Source organism: Bos taurus, chromosome 21 (genome assembly GCF_002263795.3).
Source record: "Bos taurus isolate L1 Dominette 01449 registration number 42190680 breed Hereford chromosome 21, ARS-UCD2.0, whole genome shotgun sequence".
Classification (NCBI taxonomy): domain Eukaryota; kingdom Metazoa; phylum Chordata; class Mammalia; order Artiodactyla; family Bovidae; genus Bos; species Bos taurus.
The window spans coordinates 26,827,333-26,850,205 of record NC_037348.1 but is presented as its reverse complement, the minus strand read 5'-3'; the positions used below and the strand labels follow the sequence as shown (position 1 = coordinate 26,850,205).

Sequence of the window (22,873 nt, the reverse complement as noted above, 5' to 3'; positions counted from 1 at the left end):
AGCCCACTCTTCAAGGCACCTGCAGTCTCTAACTGAAAACTACCCTCCAGCAGCACCAAAAATAAATTTCATGAAGTCCCCACTTAAATTATATGCAGTCACCTGGCACTGAGAGTAGGAAAGACCAGTTCTGATGCCAACCTCCTTCCCTGGTCACGAATTTGTTCAACTCCAGGAACAATAAAGAGTTGGACCATAAGCATGGCTAAGCGCAGAACAATTGATGCTTTCGAACTGTGGTGCTGGAGAAGACACTTGAGAGTCCCTTGGACAGCAAGGAGATCAAACCAGTCAATCCTAAAGGAAATCAACTCTGAATATTTATTGGAAGAACTGATGCTGAAGCTCCAGTACTTTGGCTACCTGAGTTGACTCATTGGAAAAGACCCTGCCTGATGTTGGGAAAGACTGAGGGCAGGAGGAGAAGGGGACGACAGAATGTGATGGCATCAACTCAATGGACATGAGTTTGAGCAAACTCTAGGAGATAGTGATGGACAGGGAAGCCTGATGTGCTACAGTCCATGGGGTCACAAAGAGCTGGACACAACTTACTGAACAATAACAAGAAACTACAAAGATCACAAATAGCCAAAGACCTAAACTAGAGGATTCTCATTGACAGTATTTATGGTGCTTATCTCGAACTCCTGTAATCTGTACTCCCTTTCTATCACTTGTTCTGTATTTTAAGCTTATCTCCATATTCCCAGCTCCCAGGACAGAATCAGTCTTAAGAAATGGCCACTGGAGATGTGTGAAGAGTCCCAGTAATCAACATCCCCTGAGGCATTAATTAATGTCCTATCTTCTCTAAGCAGTATGGGAGCCGTTCTCTTTTCAGCTGGAAAAAAAATGGGCCAGAACAGTGGAGGAGGAACAATTTAGGTTAGGCAATTAGGAAATGCTTCAAAAAACTGAAATGAATTTCCACTGGACACTGCAGAATTCACTTCTCAAAGTGTTAAGAAGGTAGAAACACATCTAGTTTCTCAGCCCTGAGACTTAACAAGGCTCTATTTTGTAACCCACCTTCTGATTATTACCCGTCTACCTACACATCCACCTAAATGTGTTATGCTGTGCTAAGTCACAGGAGTCATGCCCAACTCTTTGTGACTCTATGGACCATAACCCACCAGGCTCCTCTGTCCAGGGGATTTTATAGGCAAGAATACTGGAGTGGGTTGCCGTGCCCTCCTCCAGGGGTCTTCCTGACCCAGGGACCGAACCCGAGGCCCTTGTCTCCTGCATTGGCAGGGAGGTTCTTTATTACTAGCACCACCTGGAAAGCCCCATCTACCTAAATACCTGCTTGCTTATCTTGCTGACATGGATGATGGGTTTTAATGGAAGGACTTTAGCTTACATGGAGAATATTTTATTTAAATTAAATGAGGTACTCTGGAGGTCAAAGATTTGCAAACACAGTAATCTCTTGCATCTGTGGAGGACTGGTTCCAGAACCTGCTGTGGACACCAAATCCTTGGCTGCTCCAGAAAAGGACTTTTATTTTTCATATATATATATATATATATATATATATATATAGTTAAAACTTTTCCCTGGAGCGTTTAAAGTGAATAATCCTCAGATGCCCAGGAAGGAATCAACCCCCATGATACTGAATCCATCTACTTTGTCTAAAAGGGAAGATGCTCTGGTGCATCACAGCAACACCTACATCCTACTCTTCATTCAATGAGTCCTTTGGGAGCCACACTTTTTCAGGTCTGTTTTCTGCAGCCACATAGATGTAACACAAAAGGAAGGTATACTTGGAAAACATCTCTGCTGGAAAACAAACCACATCACAAACTGATTTTATTGAGGATGACAAAGGATGGGGCTTCTGGGTCTGTTGGGAATGCTGTGTGGCTTTGTCATTCCTCTTATATAAGGTGGGCTTCCCGGTGGCTCACTGGTAAAGAATCTGCGTGTAGTGCAGGAGACATGGGTTTGATCCCTAGGTTGGGAAAATTTCCTCTAGAAGAAAACGGCAACCCACTCCAGTATTCTTGCCTGGACAGAGGAGCCTGGCAGGCTACAACTCATGGGGTCACACAAGAGTTGGACATGACTTAGTGACTAAACAATATGAACAACATGACTCCATCAAGACAGGTGAAATATCAGATGATCTATTTCTGTCAGTTCTATGGACAACTTCTCACAGCATTACTAAAATGCCTACATACCTTAAAATTAAGTTCCAAGTGATAAAACTAGAATCATACGTATGTTTTTAAAAATATTTTTATCATGGAACTTACCGAAAGAACATTTAAGTAAAACCTAGCCTCCAAGCAAACTTTTAGAAAAACTTTTATATCAGAATTCTATCTCAAGGAAGGTACTGGAATGACTTACCCATTCATTTTAGAACAGGAAGCAGATGGCCAAAGTTGAAATGGAAAGGGCCTCAGTAAGCACTAAACTGACCTGTGTTTCCTGTAATATCTAACTTCTAGGGGTCTGACATGAAGGCAGGTCTCCTATACCTAAGGCAACCAATGTGTGATTTTTTACTGGATCAGTATCTTTGCCATCTAAAACAGGCAAATTTGGAATTCCCTGGCAGTCCAGTGCTTGGGGCTCCACACTTGAACTGCAGGGGGCACAGGTGGAAAAAAAAAAAATGGGCAAATTAGAAGGAAGTCAGAAACCACATTAGGTGATATACTGCAATTTTGGCAGAAAAATTTTCAGGGCAATATGCTCATTAACCTTGAATGCATAGAGGCTTCCCTGGTGGCTCAGTGATAAAGAATCCACCTGCAGTGCAAGAGACCCAGGTTCCATCCCTGGCTTGGGAAGATCCCCTAGCGAAGGGAATGCCTACCCACTCCAATTTTTTGCCCAGAAAATTCTATGGACAGAGGAGCCTGGTGGACTACAGTCCATGGGATTACAAAGAGTCAGATACAACTGAGCTACTTACATTTTTTCTTTTCCTAAAAGAGGACTTTTTAAAAAGTCTTCTATGTCCTACTTCAGCAAAAAAAATAAATAAAGTAAGTTATTAGTGAATACTTAGAATAAAGCTTGAAATCAGTAAATATATTTGCTATTAATGAAACTGTACTAACAAACCTAAATAGCATTTAAACACTTCCTGGAAGTTTGACATTTTGAAGAACTTTAGATATCCAACATTTCCGAGAATCTGGATAGGTTTGCCCCAGAGAATAACAGAAGACTTAGAAGACAGGGCTATGCTCTTTATTTGCGCCCTCCTCAAGGACATCACAATGTATTTGCTGTGTCAAGTTACCGGAAGGGTAAAAAAGAAGATCCTTAGGGGAAACCGACTTTAACATAAAGTGTTTCAGATAATATTTTCGATCATCTTGTAAGTGGATAGGACTACTCTGGAGGTCTTGCACTTCATGGGAATTCATCATAAATATTTTTCACAACAGGAAAACCGAAGTACAAATGTTTAGATGACACGTACAGTGAGTAATACCTGCCTACTTCACAAGACTGCTGGAAGGAGCCAGTTACATCACATACATGAACACACATGATAAACAGAAAAGATTGAAATAAACATAGTAAATGCCTAGGTTCCCACAGTCAAGAGCAGAGTAAGGATTTGGCCATGGTGGCTACATAGTATCTCCCCAAGCAGTGCTTCTCAAAGTGAGTGTGCCCAGAAATCCATGGAGATCTTGACAAAGCAGATATTACTGGGTAGGTCAAGGGTGGGGCCAAGATTCTGCTATCTGCTGGTGCTGAAGCCAGCTCCCGGGACCACCCTTGTGAATATGAAGGATCTAAAAGATCTTCCTAATTCCTGGTGCATGACTGGGCTTCAAGAACATATTTCCTGAGTATATTGCAAACTTTGGCTTTTCCCTAAAATGAGCTTTGGAAAAAGTCTGTATGCTTCATTTGGTTCTGAATAAAGTACTTTACAAACTCAAGAGCAAAGTGTTCTTTCTTGGGCAGCCAAAGAGCTGAAGGGTTGATTTTTAATTAGGTTGTCTGCTAGTTCCAGTTTTCTAGGACAAGAGTCAACAGCATGCAAAAACATAGAAAGCCAAGTTGCCAGTTTACTATTACATGACTTCAGTTCATCTCCAAAGGGAGTTAAGAGAACAAGGACTCTGTACTTGTACACACATACACACACACAAACCCCCAAAAGAAAAACCTGCCAATTCCAAATTGGCAGGAGAGCCTAAATTATCTTAAGTGAAGAAAAGGGCTCGAAATATCCAGGAGAAAAAAAAAAAAAACCACCTGAGCAAACAAGAAACTTGTAGAAATGCGGCTACCTCCTGATACAGAAGCACTGAGATCTTACAGGGTCCACAGGGAATAAAAAAGAACCGGCAGGCCTTGCAGACTGGGCCTGGGTCAGAAACACCTGGGAAGGCTGGGGGAGACTCAGATTGCTCCACACCCCATGTTGCTGACAGAATAGGCCAGAGGTAGGGCCCAGGATTATGATGGGGATGTTACTGCCAGTCCCTTGATCAAGTCTGGAGCAGCACCCGACTTTCTACAAAAGGAGGAACCATGACCCCCTTAGAGCTGGACCCCAGGGCCTGTGACAGTGGCTGGCACATACTGCTGGTCCCCTGCTCTACAGTTGCTGAACAAAGGCCCATTGTAACTTTCATTTCCAGAAAAAAAAGTGGGCTTCCCTAGTGGCCTGATGGTAAAGAGTCTGCCTGCAATGCAGGTAGACCGGAGTACCATCGCTTGGTCAGGAAGATCCCCTGAAGGAGGAAATGGCAACCTACTCCAGTATTCGTGCCTGGGAAATCCCATGGACAGAGGAGCCTGGCGGGCCCCAGTCCACAGGGGTTGCAAAGAGTCAGACACAACTGAGTGACTAACACTTTCACACTTGGCTATACTTGAGGCAGGTATTGACACACATTTACTTAAAAAAAAAAAAAAAAACAAATGCACTATGCCAAGTATGACAATCCCTGACCTGAAGGGGCTTTACAGTTCAATTAAATCAACCCCAATCACAGATACAAGTAACACTTTTCTCCCTGCAGCATCAGATCAATCCAATCTTTAAACCTCTGCCACTGAGTGGAACCAGACAACTCACTGACACAAATGATCCCAAATAAAAACCCTGCTTTCAATAAAAGAAGCCAATTCATTTCACACATACTCATGCAAAAAAAGAAAAAAAATTTTTTTTTTCAATCAAGACAAGAATTTGCCTGTAGGGAACACAGGTACCTGTGTCCACCCTGGAACGCGAGGCGGGTTCCTTCATGGCTCTTCCAGGAGTTAGAATTCTAAGCACCCACTGGCCAGGGGATGGCCTGATGGTGAAAGTACCACTTAGGGCTTCAAAGATTTCTTCTCTAACTCCTCTCTGTTTACTGAGCAAAGCTCAGAAGAGGCTTTGGCAGGCATTTTTCAAATCCTCTGCCTGATCTGCATGTTACCATAGTCACATTCATTCTGGGAAAAAAAAAAACAAACAGGTGTTTCTGTTAAAATTAGCTGCTTCAAACTGTCAAATATTTTAGATCCCTATGCCAGCTTTAAAAAAAAAGTATCTGCAAAATAACCAATCAGGTTTAGATGATGCTTCCAGAACTATGAACTCTAGATATTTTTTAGAAACGTGACTAAAAAAAAAAAAAAACTGGGGTGGAGATGAGGTTGGAGTTCGTTCGAAACACATAAACACGTAATTTTTGCATTTCCTAACATCAACCCAGAAAGAGTAACAGAAAAAGGCCAAGCTTAAACAACCATGGAAAGACAGAGCTATGCTTTTTTTCTAGTGAAGTCTTGTGTTTGAAAGCCTTTTGTCCCATTTACTTCGGGTTGACTGTCATAAATAATGGCTTCTGTTCCAAGAACAGTGCCATAATCATTTCCTTCTCTTAGGACCATTCAAAGGAAGGTTTCCAACATTCTCAGTCAGGATGGTGCCCATTAAGCCCGTGTTTAAGAAAACTTGCCCTCAGAAGTCAGAAGAGCTCAAAGATAGCTGTCTAAATTAACTTTAGGGTGGTTTAATATGGGGGGAAAAAAAAAATCAGGCCACTGTGATTTTATTCCTGAAACCAGTATCTCTGCTGCCCTTATTAAACCCAATGAAATAGGTCTGAGATGCTTTCACAAAATCAGGGCTATTTAAAAAACAAGTTTAGCTGCTTGGTACATTGGGAGAAGTGGGCTTCCCAAGTGGCTCAGTGATAAAGAATCTGCTTGCCAAGCGGGAGATTCAGGTTTGATCCCTGGGTCAGGATGATCTCCTAGAGAAGGAAATGGCAACCCACTCCAGTATTCTTGCCTGGGAAATCCCACGGGCAGAGGAGCTCAGCAGGCTTACAGTCCACAGGGTTGGAAGAGAGTTGGACACAACTTAACGACTAAAGAACAGCAGCAATATATCAGGAGAAAGTTAAAATATCAAAGATTTGTGCCCAGCTAACCAAGTGATACAGACACACAGAGATACTGTGCATTCCTCACTCTACTTTCCTGAAGCCTGTTGAAAAAATACAAGTGGAATTCACTTTAAGCCACCTGCTGGATGAAAAATCCTAAACTTTATCTTAGAGATAGAGGGAGAAAAAAAGAGGTCAACACACAACGGAATCTTTGATCAATTTCAGTCGACAGAGATTTCAACTACAAGTCCAAAAATCTTTAATACACAGAAACGTTAAAAGCAATGGTCACTTGGCTAAGAGGAAAAGAAGTTTCAAAATTAATTTGGTGACTAGCTAGTTAACTGCATCCAAGTAGATAGGGAAAGTGTTTTGTTTTTTTTTTTTTTGGCTTGCACTGTCCTGAAAATTGCTTCTGCAAGGAATGAGTCCAAGGAACAATTGGCAATTCTTTTTTTCCTAATCAGATACCAAATTTGCAGATTTCTGGCTCTGGTTTTATTTTACTATGTTCCATTCAGTTGACTCTTTGTGATCTGCACAGGCTAAAGGAAACATGCAATTATAAATGTCAGCATTACTTGTGGAAATCCAATGAATAAAAGTAAGTAAAAATTCCTATATGTAAGCAGGACTGTCACTGGCACATAGGTTTGGTAGGTTTTCTCCCCTTAAAAGCTTCCTAAACCTGACCAATCCAGACTTAAAGGGCCGGGGGAGAGGAATAAGCATTCAAGGTCATTTTCATCTTTTATAGACTTCAGAAATTTAAATCTACCAGGATCTAAGAGAGAAAAAGAACAGCTCCCTTGACCGCTTTTAAAAATGTATACACTCAACCACTTTACTTCAGAGAAGCTCAAGGAGTGAAATAACCCAACATAGATTTAAAGAGGTTCTACATGCTGAATACAATGTTCTTGTAATAAATACAGTCATTCAAGTAAAAACAACCACTATAACTTTCCTCTCTAACACATCACAGTAGAAAAATCTTTTTCTTTTCAGCTCTGTGGCAACTGCAAAGGTTTAGGCACAACAAATCCCAAGGAAAAAAAAAATAAATAAACTGAGCAAATTTAAAGCATGTACTAGTTTTATCCACATAGCTCTCTGAGGATAGGCACAGCAAATACATGTGTTGTTTTTTTCAGTGGGAAAATGTTCAAAAGTTAGCTAGGTTCAGTAAAACCATACACCTCTCCCCCAATATTTTTTTCTTAAAACTGTCTGCAGAAAGGACCCGCTACCTTAAAGTAATTCCAGATTTCACTGAACAAAGCATACAACATACACGCAACCGGGGCGTATCTTAAACCAAGGTCACAAAGATAACCCCTTTGCCTGCCTTCATGCCCTGGGTCTAGAAAGTTATTACCACTCTTTTCAGAATTCTTCCCCCTCCACTGAACACTCTAGAACAGTCTACATTTGTTTGGTTTTCTAAAATCAAGAGCAGTTGGTTCTTGTCTGAACAGACCTGTCTACATACTCTCATTTGATATACAGTACTTTTGCAGGTCCACACACGGATTCCCGTACATGCATTCCACATGGGACTAGCAAGAGCCTTAATCTGAAAAAGACAGGCGGAATACAAATCAGACTGCAGTTAGCCTGAACCCTGTTCATTAGGACAGAAAGATGAGACGGGAACAATGGATGCAAAATTACTTTCCAGGAGAAACTAGAAGACAGAAAAAAAAAACAAAGAAAACCCAAACAGCCAACCTAGCACTATAGGTAATCTAACCATTGTATGTGTCCCCTGCCTTTACAAGGGGACAATTTTCTTTTTTACAAACAGTTCTCTCTTGAATTCTAGGCTGTTCAAATAAGTTAACTCTTCAGGAAAAAGCATAAAGGGGACCCACCTCACTATTAACTGAAGCGAAACCTTTCTAGGGTGCCTTTCCAGGAATGACAGGCAGCCTGCAACATTACAATTATTGAAAAATCAACAATCATTGCAGAAAGTAATCTGAGAAACATAACATTTTAATAGATGAAATAAATACTCCAGTACATGCAAGGTAAAAACTTGACATGGGGCGGGGGGGATCACTCTATAGTGTAAATTAAAAAATAAAACACACACTCACAGTAGCTTTCTCCCCCCATTTGCAAATCACATGGCAAAGTCATACTCTTTCCACACCAAGTATACGCCTAATCCATCACGACTGCTTAAAAAAATAACAACATACAAACAAAAGGTAGCTACATCCATGTCTAAGGAGTGAAAACTGAGGTAACCTTTTAATTAGGGAAGAAAATAAAAGACCAAAAAAGAAATGAACCCATGACCTCCTTCCTGCCCAATTAATAATAAAATTTAGTTGAGGAGTCCCGGAAGGGGAGCTGGGGTAGGGGGCGGGGGTTAACCCCGCAACTAGCAGATGTCACATCTTCCACCTGCTGGTCCCTACTGTGCTTGGGCTGGTGGGGCACAGGGGCCCTCAGAATGCGTGCATAAATGGCATGTATGCATGGCCCTGCCTTCTGGAAGATTCCTCACGAGCATTTAACGGAGCGGGGGGTAGGGGGGAAGCTTCACCGTTGATTTCTTTGGTATAAATGGAAAAGGGCAGAGAATATGTTATCTTCCTTTAGCCTGGGAGTGGGTTGGGGGAATGGAACAGGGAGGGGATGAGGGTGAGGATTGGGGGGGGGTGCTAATTCACAGAATTGGAATTCACTGGCGGTAAAGTCCTGGGCGAAGACCTCTCCCTTAAAGCCTGAGATAGCAGGGTGCAGCCTTCAGACACGGCGCAGGCCGAGTTCCTCAGCCTCTCCCTGTGGTCCGACATCTTGGCGCCCCCGTCGGGGTGCTGCGCCAGATCCCTGAGGCACTGGGTCAGGAGCACGCAGGCCGACACCACGCTCATGGCGCCTCCCAGGATGGCGGTCTGCACCGCCTTGCCCTCGGCGCTCACGGCCGCCGCGCGACCCAGGAACTGCGGCTCGGTGGCGAAGCCCACCAGGGCGCCAACCGCCTGCACCAGCGGCCCGCTGAAGAGCGCGCAGCGGCTCCGCGCCAGCTCGCTCGGCGCCGCCTTCACCTCGCGCACGCAGGCCAGCAGCGCCGACGCGCTGGTGCTCATGCACTTGACGCCCAGCTTGAACTGCTCACGCGAGAAGCGGTCCCGGGACTTGTCGCTAGCCAGGGCGCACGCGTCCGTCAGGAACTTGAGGTTGCGCGACAGGCCCTGCGACACCTCGAGCAGAAGCTGCGGGGTCATGTCGGCCAGCGGGGTGGCGCGCAGCACGGCGCAGCCTTGCTCCACCTCGTGGCGGCAGCGTGTCACGCGGTAGCGGTCCACCAGGCCCGGCTGCGCGGGCTGCGCGCCCGGCGTGGCCACGGCCGCCAGATAGGCCGCGTGGGCGGAGCACTCGGTCAGGGAAACCACCAGGTCTCCCAGCTCCACCAGGCTGTCCCCTGCCTCCCCGAAGCGGCCCATGTTGAGCTGGCTCTGCACGTCGTGGGTGAGGATGGAGAGCCCCTTGGTGCGCGCGATGATGGTGTCCCGGCACTGCTCAAAGGACTCGGCGCCGGCGCAAGAGGATGCGGGGCCCTCGAAGAGCACGGGCCGCGCCTCACTCGACAGCAGCAGCAAGTCGGCCACCAGCTGCATCTTGCCTTTGCAGTGGTCACAGACGGACACCAGCCTCTTACGCGGCTGCGACGAGGCCCCACCGACGGCGCTCGCTGGAGCCGGAGAAGCCGCCTCGACACTGGGCTTCCCAGCGCTGCCGCTAGCCATCGCGCCCGGGGGGCACTGGCATGCCGCTGGGGAGCCCGCTACCACCGCCGCTGCCGATGCCGCCGCCCCCGCGGCCGTCGCGACTCAGCTGGCCAAGGCCGCGGTGCCTTCCCCGCACCATCATGCCATCCACCGCCGCGGGCAGAGGGCACTGGGCTGCGGCGGCCGGAGCCCCGGCGGCGCGGAGCGGGCCCGGGGGCCACAGAACGCAGGAGACTCTTCGAGGCGCGGCGAGGGGCTGCAGCTTTCGGCCTCTTGGAGGGCTTGCAGGAACCATGAACAAGGGCAGAGCAAACTCACAGTCTGCGCTCCTCGTCGCCGGAGTGCCAGGAAAGTCCCTTCTGCTGGGCTGCTGCTGCTGCCGCCGCCGCCGCCGCCGCCTTCCTGGGCATGGCCCGGTCCGACTGCCGGGGCAGGGGCGGGCGGGAGAGGGAAGTTGGGAGTTGTCCTTCCTTCCTTTCTTTGAAATAAAAATCCTTTCCTCGGGGAGGAGCGCCGGCGGCGGCTCCAGCAGGCTCTGCTGTCAGCCACCTCGGGCTCGGCGGCGCACGTGGGCTTCAGGCGGCCAGACCCCGCCGGGCGGCACTTCCCCGCGACGGCGGCCGGGGCTGGCCCTCGGGGACGCACGGCCGCCCCGTGGGCATCTCCTGCCTCCCGCTCTCGGGAAGCGGCGGCAGCAGAGCCGAGGGTGTGGCCGGTGCTGGCGCGGCCGAGTCAGTCGGGCGGGAGCCTGCACTGATTGCGCACAGCGGCCGCCCCGCTCGCGCTCTCGCCCGCCCGCCACGCCCGGGCGTGCCGGGCGCCGCAGCGGCCCCTTCCCGCCTCGCCGGTTCACAGAGCGCGGCCCGGAGCCGAGGCGGCACGCCCTCCCGGACCGCGCGCCCCACGGCCCGCCGCAGGCTGTCGGCGCGAGTCCATCCCCGTCGCCTCCTCCTCGCCTCGGGCCCGCAGCGGCTGAGCTCTCCCGGGACCACGGGCCCTGAGCATCGGACGCCGCCGCGCGCGTCTCCCCGGCGGCCCGGTCAACTCAGAAGGTCCCCGCGGCGCTGCAGAGACCCGCCCGGGCCCCGGCTCCTGCCATTTTTGTCAACCTCCAACTTCCGAGCGAGCCGGGAGAAACTGAAAGGAAGGGCGGGGGCCGAAAGGCAGAGGGGAAAACACCCGCTTCCTCTCCCCGCGCGGCTTCACCTCGGAGCACGGCCGTGGGTGCGCCGCCACCCGCTCGCCCGCCGGGGCCGCTGGAAGCTTTTCCTCTTCCCGTCCGCGCCTCGCCCCCGGGCTCGCCACCGCCGCCTCGGCCGTAACCTCCCTGGAGCCTATAGAAATCTTTTGTGTGGCGTCACCGCCTTTCGTTTAAATCCCGCTTCCTCCTCTCGCCCTTCCTCCCGCCCCCTCCGCCGCTCCCGGATGCTTGCGCGATGCGCTGCTCCTCCCCCGGGAAGCTGGGTGGCTGCGGGAGGACGCCCCCGCCCAGCGCGGACGCCGCGGGCGCCGGGCCGGTGGTCCCCGGCTGAGACGCAGGGGAGCGGGCCGGAGGGAGGCCCGTCCGGGCCGGGGGCTCAGCGCCCACCCTTGGGAGACCCGGGCGCAGCCGCCGGTTGGGCTTACGTAAGCTCTCAGCCCGACCCGGGGGCTCCGCGCTTCCTCCCCGCCCAGGGAGCAAGTCTCAAAGGTGGCCTGTTTTCTGGACCGAAGGGAGGACGCTTGGCACCATCGCCGAGTGGTGTGCTGGGGTCCTGTCATCGCGTTTTGTGGGATGTCGATCGTTCGGCCAGGCTCTCCTCCGCCCTTTGTTGTGTTTGCTCCTCTTCCAGGGTGCGATCCTGGAGGGACTGTGCGGGTGAGCAAAGAGCCCTAGAGATAGGTGTCTGAGAAGAGCAGAGCTGGCCGCTGGCGGCTTCCTCCCTTCAGCTCAATAGCCCTTATATAGTAAGAGCGTGAGCTTTGAACCAGCTTTTTTTTTTTTTCCTGGGGTCAGTCTTCCCCAGCCATGTATGAGTTGTGTGACCTTATACAAGTTCTCTCTCCAAGTCTCCGTTTTCTCCTTTGGAAATCAGATACTGTGCACTGACTGCCTGAGTACTTGGCTCATGAATGTAGCTCTGAGAATTATGAGCCTATACTGGCACAGTCTGCCCTCCCATAACTTATATGTCGTCAGCAGCATAATGGAAGAATAGTGACCAACAGTTAAATAAGAGAAGCAGCCTTCGGAGGTAAACACCCCCATTTTACAGATTAGGAAAGTGATGGTCAGATGCCTTATGCGCCTTCCCAAGGTCAGGAAGATAGCAAATGCGTGGGCAAGGAGCCAACAGCCGACCTCCTCATTTGACCCAGCCCTTGCTCTTCAGGAAGTGCTAGAAGCATCCAGGCTTCCCTCATCCCCCAAACCCACCAGGGTCCCAGGGTCCCCCCACTTCTTAGCCCTGAAACAGGCTGTCTAGGTGCCCAGCCCAGCACAAGCTGGGTGTTTTCAGCCAGTGGAAATGTTTGTTCTTCTGCCCTTTTCTAGAACGTAGTGTCACCTTTTTCCAGCCAGTTGTCACTTTTAACTGGGATGGATGACCTTGAAATTTATTGTCCAAACAGTTTTGAGACTAACTGTGAGACCTGTTAATAATAAATTAACCAGTAACAACAGAGACAAACTTGAATGGTCACCCTGCTTATAACTTAAAGGGTCCTTGTATATCTTCTGCATTCTATATGAACCTACTTACTTTGCAAACTGAGGCCTATAAAACTGCTCATTTTCTAAACTAGCAGTGATTCTGTAGGGTTGATCCTTTTTATTTCTCTATCAGAGAAAAACAACTGGATAAATCAAGGACTTTCCAGGTAACCTAGGAATAGCACCCTGGTTTTAGTTAGTTCTGAAAACTGAGAAAGTCAGACCCTTCCCTTCACATCACACAGTTTTTTTTTAATTCATAAAACTGCTCTGGGGTCAGAGGATTTTTTTCCAAAGCCACTTGGTGCTGCCTAGGGTCCTACTTTGCTTCTACATGTGCACTCTCTTTGGTTGTCGTTGTTGGAATTTCTGAATGCCAACAATGATCTGTGACACATAAAACATCCCACTATATTCAGTGACATTTGGTTTAGCTCTTAAAATCTGATGGAATTGGTTTCTTGGCCCTCCTGGCTTCATTTATCACATATGGCACCCCTTCCTAAACAAATCCTTCCCAGTACTGACTACCTTCCTCTGGGTCCCCTTTACTTTCTGCCATCTTTTATCCGCTCTACAAACAAAGGGCACCTAGCATATGCCAGGCCCCGTGGCAGGCACAGTTACAAAATAATGTGAGGGCTTGACCTCTTCTGAAGAGTGGAGTCCAAAAAGGGCAACAAGGAAAACAGGTCATCACGACTACACTATTCGTATAGTGCAAGCAGAGTCAAGAAACTAGAGGGACTTCCCTGGTGGTCCAGGGGTTAAGACACCCCACTGCCAATGCAGGAGGCATGGGTTCCATCCCAGGTTGGGGAACTAAGATCCCACATGCCACATGGTGTGGTCAAAATAAACAAATAGGGAGATTTAGAAAGAAACTAGAATAGAGTACTGTTTACCAAACAGTCCAGTTGCATTCTATGGGACCATGTGATCAGTCCTGAGCCTTGAGATGTCAATGGTAGGGATGTGGGCTGTCTCAGATGGAGGCTGGGGAAAGCCAATCTAATTCTCCACTCTCTTCCCCTGCTGTAACTGTTCAGAAAACTGTGTCCTAGGTGGTGCAACTACCATAAGCCTCAGTGACCATGGAGCAGACCCCCTCTACTGTGCTGAACAGGTCACATAAGCAAAAAGTAAACTCATTGTGGAGCCACTGAGATCCAAGGGTTGTCTGTTGCTGTAGCATATTTTCATCTAACTTGATTAACAGAGGAAGGCTGGGACTGCCCCTGGATTCTCTGCAGTAAGGGCATTTTCTTTAGAAAACTCCACCCATTATTTCTAATCCTCATTAAAAAATTTTATTGTTGTTTAGGGCTAAGTCCTGTCACACTCTTTGTGACCCCATGGACTATATATAGCCCGCCAGGTTCTCCATGGGATTTCCCAGGCAAGAATACTGGAGCAAGTTGCCATTTCATTCTCCAGGTGATCTTCCCAACCCAGGGATCGAACCCATGTCTCCTGCATTGGCAAGTGGATGGATTCCTTACCACTACACCATCAGGGAAGGCCTTCTTTTAAAATTAAAATATGCCAAAACAATTAAAAAAATTTTTTTAACAAGTGACTTCCCTGGTGGTCCAGTGGTTAAGACTCTGTGCTTCCAATGTAGGGGGTGTGGGTTCAATCCCTGTCTGGAAAACTAAGATTTCACATACTGCATGGTGTAGCCAAAATTAAAAAAAAAATTTTTTTAATTAAAATATGATGCGAACCAAAGTATTTTTCATTAAAATGAAAACTGAGAGAAGAAAGCTGTAAAGATTTAGGCTGAAGGAGTGGCTAAGGGAAAGCAACTGGAATAGACAAGAGGAAGCTAGAGCTGTGCAGAAAATGGCTTAGCCCCAGCATAATGTCTTCTCAGTGACTGGCTCAAGGCCAACACTTAGTAGGCATTTAATAAATAAGTGAGCGAACAAGATGCAAATAGAAAGCTGACTCAGGATTTGGGGAGGAAGCCAAGGTCAGGAGGGGCAAGATTGTTGGAAGCATGTTTTTCTTCCTTCTTTACCTGTTCTAGTAGGTACATCCTTCTCCTGGACTTTCAGCAGGTATAAGACAACTGGAGAAGGAAATAGCAACCCCACTCCAGTATTCTTGCCTGGAAATTTCCATGGACCGAGGAGCCTGGCAGGCTATAGTCCGTGAGGTCACAAAGAGTCAGACACAACTGAGCGACTGAACACACAAAGACAACAGTGGGAGCTTCTGATTTTCTTAAATCCTGGTAAGATATTTATAACATAAAATTTACCATCTCGGTCATTTTTGTGAACGTAGCCACAGTTCCACATTGTTAAGTATATTCACTTTGCGGTGTAACCATCACCACCATCTGTCTTCAGAAGAACCTGGCATCTCCTCAGACTGAATTCTGTACCACTCCACAGTAACTTCTCATTCCCCTGGAAGTCACTATTCTACTTTGTATTTTTATAAATGTGACTATTCTAAGTACTTTATTTAAATGGAATCTTGTAATATTTTTCCTTTTCTGTCTGGCTTATTTCAGTTAGAATAATGTCTTCATGGGTCACTGATACTGTCACATGTGTCAGGATTTTCTCCCCCTTTTTATTATTACTTTACAAGATATTTATTTATTTGCATCAGGTCTTAGTTGCAGCATGAGGGATCTACTTCCCTGACCAGGGATTGAACCTGGGCCCCTGCATTGGGAGCTTGGAGTCTTAGTCACTGGACCACCAGGAAAGTCCCTTTTCTTTCCTTACAAGACTGAATAATTTTCCATTGTATGTATCTAGCCCTACCAGGTTTGATATCTAACACTGACACTGCAAACTTCGAACACTGACACTGCAGACTTTATAGACTAACAGCCAAGCTGTGTTTGGTCTACGGTGCCTCCTGGTGGTCAGTAAGGGGCATTCCCTGCCCTAATGTATCTTAACCTTTGAAGCAGTGTTCCTGTTTTGTTTTTGTGATCGTAATAGTCCTTGTGCGTGCATGCATGCTCAGCTGTGTCAGACTCCTTGGACTGTAGCCCACCAGGCTCCTCTGTCACGAGATTTCCCAGGCAAGAATACCGGAGTGGGTTGTCATTTCCTTCTTCAGGGCATCTTCATAACCCAGGGGTTGAACCCACATCTCTTGCGTCTCCTACATTGGCAAGTAGATTCTTTACCACTGAGCCACCAGGGAAGGCCCCTGTGGGGCTCTGTAGTCATAGGTGGGCCAATTCATTCTCAGGCATTCTTTCTAACATATAGCTAAACATCTTCCTTAATATCTTCATTTCAATGTCTCTTCTAAAGGAGAGAAATTTGTATCTGGAAAATTTACCCCTACTCTCTTTTCCCCAGATTTAGTCATTCTCCACAGGTGATGCATGAGTGACATCTATTGGCCCGTGGTTCATTACGGAGCAGGGTCACAGGGTGACAGGTCACTCTCCTTACTCACCAAGTCCTCTTTCTCTCTGGTATACTTTGTGCTCATACAGTAAAACCACCTGGGCAGGATCTCACCTATCCACTCTCATATCCACCCTCATCTCTACCTGCCCTCCCTCCCTCTGTGTGCAGGGCCTGTCATAGCATGACAGTTATACCTGTGTCTTCAGTTTCCAAGATCTGGAATTTTCTGTAGTCTGATTTACCAGGAAGCCCTACATGGAAGTGAAGGTTGCTTTCACAGATAAATTCTCTACCCCATTTCCCTGCTGGTTAATGACCTTTGGATGTACTTCCCAGAATTCTGTAGGGGAGAAAAAATAAACTGAGATCTAGGCACCCCAGACACCTAACACCAATCATGCATAACTATTTTCTGATTTACGTTTTTTTATTTCATTTTATTTTTAATCTTATTTTATTGTTATACAATTCTAATTTATTTTATTACTTTTTATTTTATTATATATAATTTTATTTTTATTCTTTTATTATTTATTTATATTGACTAATTTATATTCTAGCACATAAATTAGTTCTGTTCAGTTCAGTTCAGTCACTCAGTTGTGTCCAACTCTTTGCGACCCCATGAATCGCAGCACGCCAGGCCTCCCTGTCCATCACCAACTCCCGGAGTTCACTCAAGACTCACGTCCATCGAGTCAGTGATGCCATCCAGCCATCTCATCCTCTGTCATCCCCTTCTCCTCCTGCCCCCAATCCCTCCCAGCATCAGAGTCTTTTCCAATGAGTCAACTCTTTGCATGAGGTGGCCAAAATACTGGAGTTTCAGCTTTAGCATCATTCCTTCTAAAGAAATCCCAGGGCTGATCTCCTTTAGAATGGACTGGTTGGATCTCCTTGCAGTCCCAGGGACTCTCAAGAGTCTTCTCCAACACCACAGTTCAAAAGCATCAATTCTTTGGTGCTCAGCTTTCTTCACAGTCCAACTCTCATATACATACATGACCACTGGAAAAACCATAGCCTTGACTAGACGGACCTTTGTTGGCAAAGTAATGTCTCTGCTTTTCAATATGCTATCTAGGTTGGTCATAACTTTCCTTCCAAGGGGTAAGCGTCTTTTAATTTCATGGCTGCAGTCACCATCTGCAGTGATTTTGGAGCCCAGAAAAATAAAGTCTGACACTGTTTCCACTGTTTCCCCATCTATTTCCCATGAAGTGATGGGACCAGATGCCATGATCTTCGTTTTCTGAATGTTGAGCTTTAAGCCAACTTTTTCACTCTCCTCTTTTACTTTCATCAAGAGGCTTTTTAGTTCCTCTTCACTTTCTGCCATAAGGGTGGTGTCATCTACATATCTGAGGTTATTGATATTTCTCCCGGCAATCTTGATTCCAGCTTGTGCTTCTTCCAGCCCAGCGTTTCTCCTGATGTACCCTGCATGTAAGTTAAATACATTTACAGCCTTGATGTATACTCCTTTTCCTATTTGGAACCAGTCTGTTGTTCCATGTCCAGTCAGTAGCTACAGATATTAGAAAATTAGGATTCTTATAATATTAATACTTGGCTATAGTAATATAGGGCTTCCCTGGTGGTTCAGCAATGAAAGAATCTGCCTGCCAGGGCTGGAGACTCGGGTTTAATCCATGGGTGGGTAAGATCCCCTGGAGGAGGGCATGGCAACCCGCTCCAGTAGTCTTGCCTGGAGAATTCCATGGAGCCTGGCAGGGTACAGTCCATGGGGTTGCAGAGTCGGACAGACTAAGCATGCATGCACAGAATGACTAGCTTTATTGCTCCTTTACATGGGGCCTCCATGACCCCCAGACAGACTCAAGCATTTCTGTCCCCTTGTACCTACGGTGCTCTGTGCCTGGCCATTAGCATAGTGTATTTGTAACTGTCTGCTTAACTTTCGCTACCACCCTGTCATCCTTTTAAAAACAGGACTTGATCTGTGCATCTCTGTGACACTGGACTGCCAGGGAAGTCCTATAATCAATTGCATTTTTAAAGTGGTAGGGGATGCACATAAATGCACTGATGCTTCCAAAATACTGATGATACTTTTCTCACCAGCCACCAGTGTATTGCGTAGTCATCAATAAATAATTTAATGAATTCGTTTGCAGTTCCCTGCAAGAAGGTTCTCCATTCCATGAACCAACATCCTGGTTGCCCACAGCTCTTACTGAGTAATGGACAGAAAGTTATGGACCTTTAGAAACCCATAGAGGGGCTCGGCCTGTGTGTGATCATCATCTACAGCTCACAGCTCTTGGATTGAACGCTAGGCCTTTGCTTAGCAGGTGTGTTCAGCCCACTTCCCTTACAACTTGTCTTGGAGAGTCCAGGAAACGAGTTCTTTGGAGAGATTGTAAGTTCTCTAAACATAATTGCCTCTATCTGTGCTGCAAAGTATAGGAGATGTTTCAGATAACACAGATAAAATTCATACCTTTTCCTCTTAGGAGATGAATTCAAATCACTTCCCTAAGTTTTCAACGCAATTGCAGTATTATAGATAATTTTAATTAAGTGTATTATTCTGAGAATTTTTGCTTAGGCTTTTCAGTATTTGGGAAGCATCAGTGCATTTTTGTGCATCCCCTACCCATTTTGGCTTCCCTAGTGGCTCAGATAGTAAAGAGTCTACCTGCAATGTGGGAGACCTGGGTTCAATTGCTGGGTCAGGAAGATCCCCTGGAGAAGGGAATGGCAACCCACTCCCGTATTCTTGTCTTGAGAATCTCACAGACAAAGGAGCTTGGCGGGCTACAGTCCATAGGGTCGCAAAGAGTCAGACATGACTGAGCAACTGACACTTTCACTTTCCCACCCCTTTTAAAATACAACTAATTACAGAACTTCCCTGGTGGTCCAGTAGCTAAGAGTCCGAGCTCCCACTGCAGAGGGCCCGAGTTCATCCCTGGTCAGGGAACTAGATTCCATACGCCACAACAATATACCACATGCTACAACAAAAGATCCTGCATGCCACAAGTACAAGATTCTGCATGGCCCCTAAGACCTGGTGCAGCCAAATAAATCAATAAATATCTAATAAAAAATACATGTGACTTAAAATCCCATGCTTAGAAATAGCCATGATATATTTGCAGTTATTTCCCCATATATACATATACATATCATTTTAATACCATAACATTTTGTCATTTAATAATATAAACATCTTCAATGTCAATAAATACACATCTATGACATCACATTTAATGACTTCATTGTTTTGCATTGTAAATGTGGATTTTTCACCCTACTGTAGTTGAACATTTAGGGTGGCTCCTGTTTTCTCATCTTACAGAGAGTGTTACATAGGATTGATAACAGTGGATAAGTGAAGAAATACATGTACAGCGTTCAGAGGAGTGCCTGCCACATAGTAAGTGCTGTGGATTATGACCATTTCTATTATTTTCATTGTCTATTTCCTCAGAGTCATTCTTGGAAGTGGAATTACGTAGCTAAGAGTTTCGATACATTTCACCAAATTTTCATGCAGAAAGTCTCCATCCCCTTGAGAGAATGAGAATGCTTTTTTCCTGAGTCTTGCCAACAATGTACACTATCCTAATTTTTATTCTGGCCCCACCAATAGGCAAAAAAATTACGTCTTATTTGAATTTGCATTTCTTTGATATCTACTGAGATAATCACTGCTATACTTTTTCATATGCAAATAGGTTTATTTATTTTGGAGAAATAAAAATATGATTCCTCTCCCTTCCCATGTTTCAATCAGAAAGTTTGTCTTTTTCATACTGATTTGTATGATACTCTTCTCTCTACCATGTTGGAGTTTTCCTCCCAGTTTACTGTCTGCTTTTTAGCTTTTTTGCATGGTGTTTAGCAAAACACAGATTTTAAGTGTTTGATTTAATTATATGAGTCCTGCTCTCCTTTTCACAAGAAATGATGGTTATCAGGAACAGACATCCACCTCAGCCTGGGCCAATCACATTCTCTCCTGGAAATCTGGAATTGTTGTCAAAAGATCATCAGTTCATTGCTACATGTGAGTAAATATAAACCTCATATGATTTATATGAGATATGTGGTAATTCTTCTTGCATTGGGTTAAAAAGTACAAAAGTAAAGTATAATAAATAGGGACTTGCTGGATGGTCTAGTGGCTAAGACTCCAGGTTTCCAATGCAGGGGCTTGGCTGCATCCCTGGTCAGGGAACTCGATACCGCACACCACAACTAAGAGTTTGTATGCCACAACTAAAGATCCCATGTGCTGCAAGGAAGATGGAAGATCCTGAGTGCTACAACTAAGACCCAGCACAACCAAATAAATAAATTAATTAAAATTTTAGAAAAAGACCAGTCATGTTCTCCCCTGTCTCCACCTCAGACCCAATCTCAGGACCTTCTTCCCACTTAATGTTTGGCACCACAGAGCCTGTGGAACCGAGCTGTACCCTTCAGGTCACAGGACTGAGTTCTGATGAGCTGGTAACCGTGCCATTCCAGTTTTTCAGTATTTTGAATATCACCCTTGCTTGATTACAGATATCACTAGAGGATTTGCCTGGTGGTTCAGGGGTTAAGGATCTGCCTGCCAATGCAGGGGACATGGGTTACAACCGTGGTCCAGAAAGATCCCACATGCCGCAGAACAACTAAGCTCGTGCTCTGTGACTACTAAGTCTGTGTGCCTGGAGTCCATGTTCTGCCACAAGAGAAGCCACCTCAGTGAGAAACCTGCCTACCACAATGAAGAGCAGTGCCCACACGTTGCAACTAGAGAAAGCCTGCACACAGCAATGAAGACCCCGCGCAGTAAAAAGGGAAAAAAAAAAAAAAAATATATATATATATATATGTTGCTAGAAACTCTTGCTGGACCCTCCAGTTGAGGCATCCCTCTCATGTTGTGGTGTGACACTAGCCAGAAGGAGCCCAGCTGAGGCCACCTTAAGATGGGAAAGTTGGTGGGAGATTTGATTTTACCATTTGCAGCCACTGAACCTCTTAGAGGCACGGTTAATATTAAACCCCAGGGCAATGGTGGCCTCATTTAAGCCACCACCATGCAGTCTCTTTCACTTCTGGCTCCTCCTCTCCTGCCTTACTACATGCCCTCAGACCAGGTTCACACTTTTTTTCTTTATAGAATATGTTACAATGTTGCTTTTGTGTTATGTTTTGGGTGTGTAGGATCTTAGTTCCCTGACTAGGGATTGAACCTGCATCCCCTGCATTGAAGGTGAAGTCTCAACCACTGGACTGCCAAGGGTGTCCACAGGTTCACATTCTTATCCCATCTGGGTATTCCTGCCTCCAGACTCCTTTTTGATGGGTCTTTCATCTGGCCTCCAGTTCAACTATCCTGAGTGCCTCAATGATTAACCCAAATGGTGCTATGCTGAGAGAAAGATAAACCTCTTCATCCATAGACCAGGGTTCAGATTCTTCCCTGCCACTTCACTAGCTGTGGGACCTCAGACAAATGATGCAATTCCAAAATCAGGGTTTCCCCCTATTATTATCATCATATGATAACAAGGACCTCTTGAAATCTGCATTATACTTACTGTGGATTGTTAATCTCCTCTGCTAGTTTGCAGGCTCTTTAGTGTAGGAACCTTGTCATATTCATCTTTCTATCAGTGCCCATCTGGTTCTTGATTGACAGTAGACCCTGGAAGTTCCTGCTGGTCCAGTGGTTAAGACTCTGCACTTCCACTGCAGAGGATGCTGGTTCAATCCCTGGTCCCAGAAGTTCCACCTATCTTGTGGTGGGGCAAAAAAATAAAAACAAAGTAGACCCTTAGTTCTGGAGAAAGGAATGGCTATCCACTCCAGTATTCTTGCCTGGAAAATTCCATGGATAGAGGAGCCTGGTGGGCTACAGTCCCGTGGGGTGGCAAAGAGTTGAACACAGTTGAGCGACACTCACACACACACACCCTTAGTTAAAATACATTATCACAGGGTTGAACTGAATCAAGTTCCAAACATCAGATGGGTGAAAATGCAATCAATCCACATGTTTCATTCCTCTGGATAATAAACTGAATTCATTTCCTCCTTAGATGAAACTAGTCCTGGGATTTTTTATTTTTTAACACAATCCCAACAACTTCTGTAAAACATTAAATGACTTTTTTTTTCTTTATCATTAGATACAATGGACCAGGAATCCCAGCACTTTTACACCTTAACTTAGCAGCTGGCAAAATGAATGACCAAGGTGACCCCTCCCAGCAGAGCACATGACCGACCACAGCTGTGCATGTTTTTTAGCATGACTGCACCAGGACAGGCACTGAGCCACTGGGTGGAGCAGTGCACTCTGGGGAGAAGGCTTATGACATTTCCCCTATGATTTCAGAAAAGAAAAAAACTTTTTCTTAGGAGTTGTTTCTGCTCAATGACAATAGAAAATGGCATAGTGTATACATAGGAGAAGGGGGTGACAGAGGATGAGATAGCTGGATGCCATCACTGACTTAAAAGACATGAGTTTGGGAAACTCTGGGAGATTGTGAAGGATAGGGAAGCCTGGCGTGCTGCAGCCCATGGGGTCCCAAAGAGTCCAACACAACTGAGCAGCTAAACAACAACAAATATAGATACAGGGTATCAGCCATCCCACAGTGGAAGCCCTTTAAACATCAATAGTC

The 22,873-nt window shown here is 46.1% G+C and overlaps 2 protein-coding genes across 5 annotated transcripts in view; both read right to left on the bottom strand.

Annotated features, from left to right (window-relative positions):
* Positions 1-22,873, bottom strand: part of CFAP161 (cilia and flagella associated protein 161) — a 139,124-nt gene that overhangs the window by 112,794 nt on the left and 3,457 nt on the right. For 3 of the 4 annotated variants that reach the window (XM_059879023.1, XM_024981722.2, XM_015459221.3), the window contains exon 2: positions 21,782-21,979. The gene's annotated coding sequence lies outside the window, so the exon portion shown is untranslated. The remainder of the gene's footprint in view (positions 1-21,781; positions 21,980-22,873) is intronic. The other variant, XM_059879024.1, reaches the window with a different exon arrangement.
* Positions 8,370-10,328, bottom strand: TLNRD1 (talin rod domain containing 1). Its single transcript, NM_001101258.1, is given in 1 exon segment — positions 8,370-10,328. A coding segment is annotated over 1 exon segment (1,089 nt). The 5' UTR covers positions 10,152-10,328; the 3' UTR covers positions 8,370-9,062.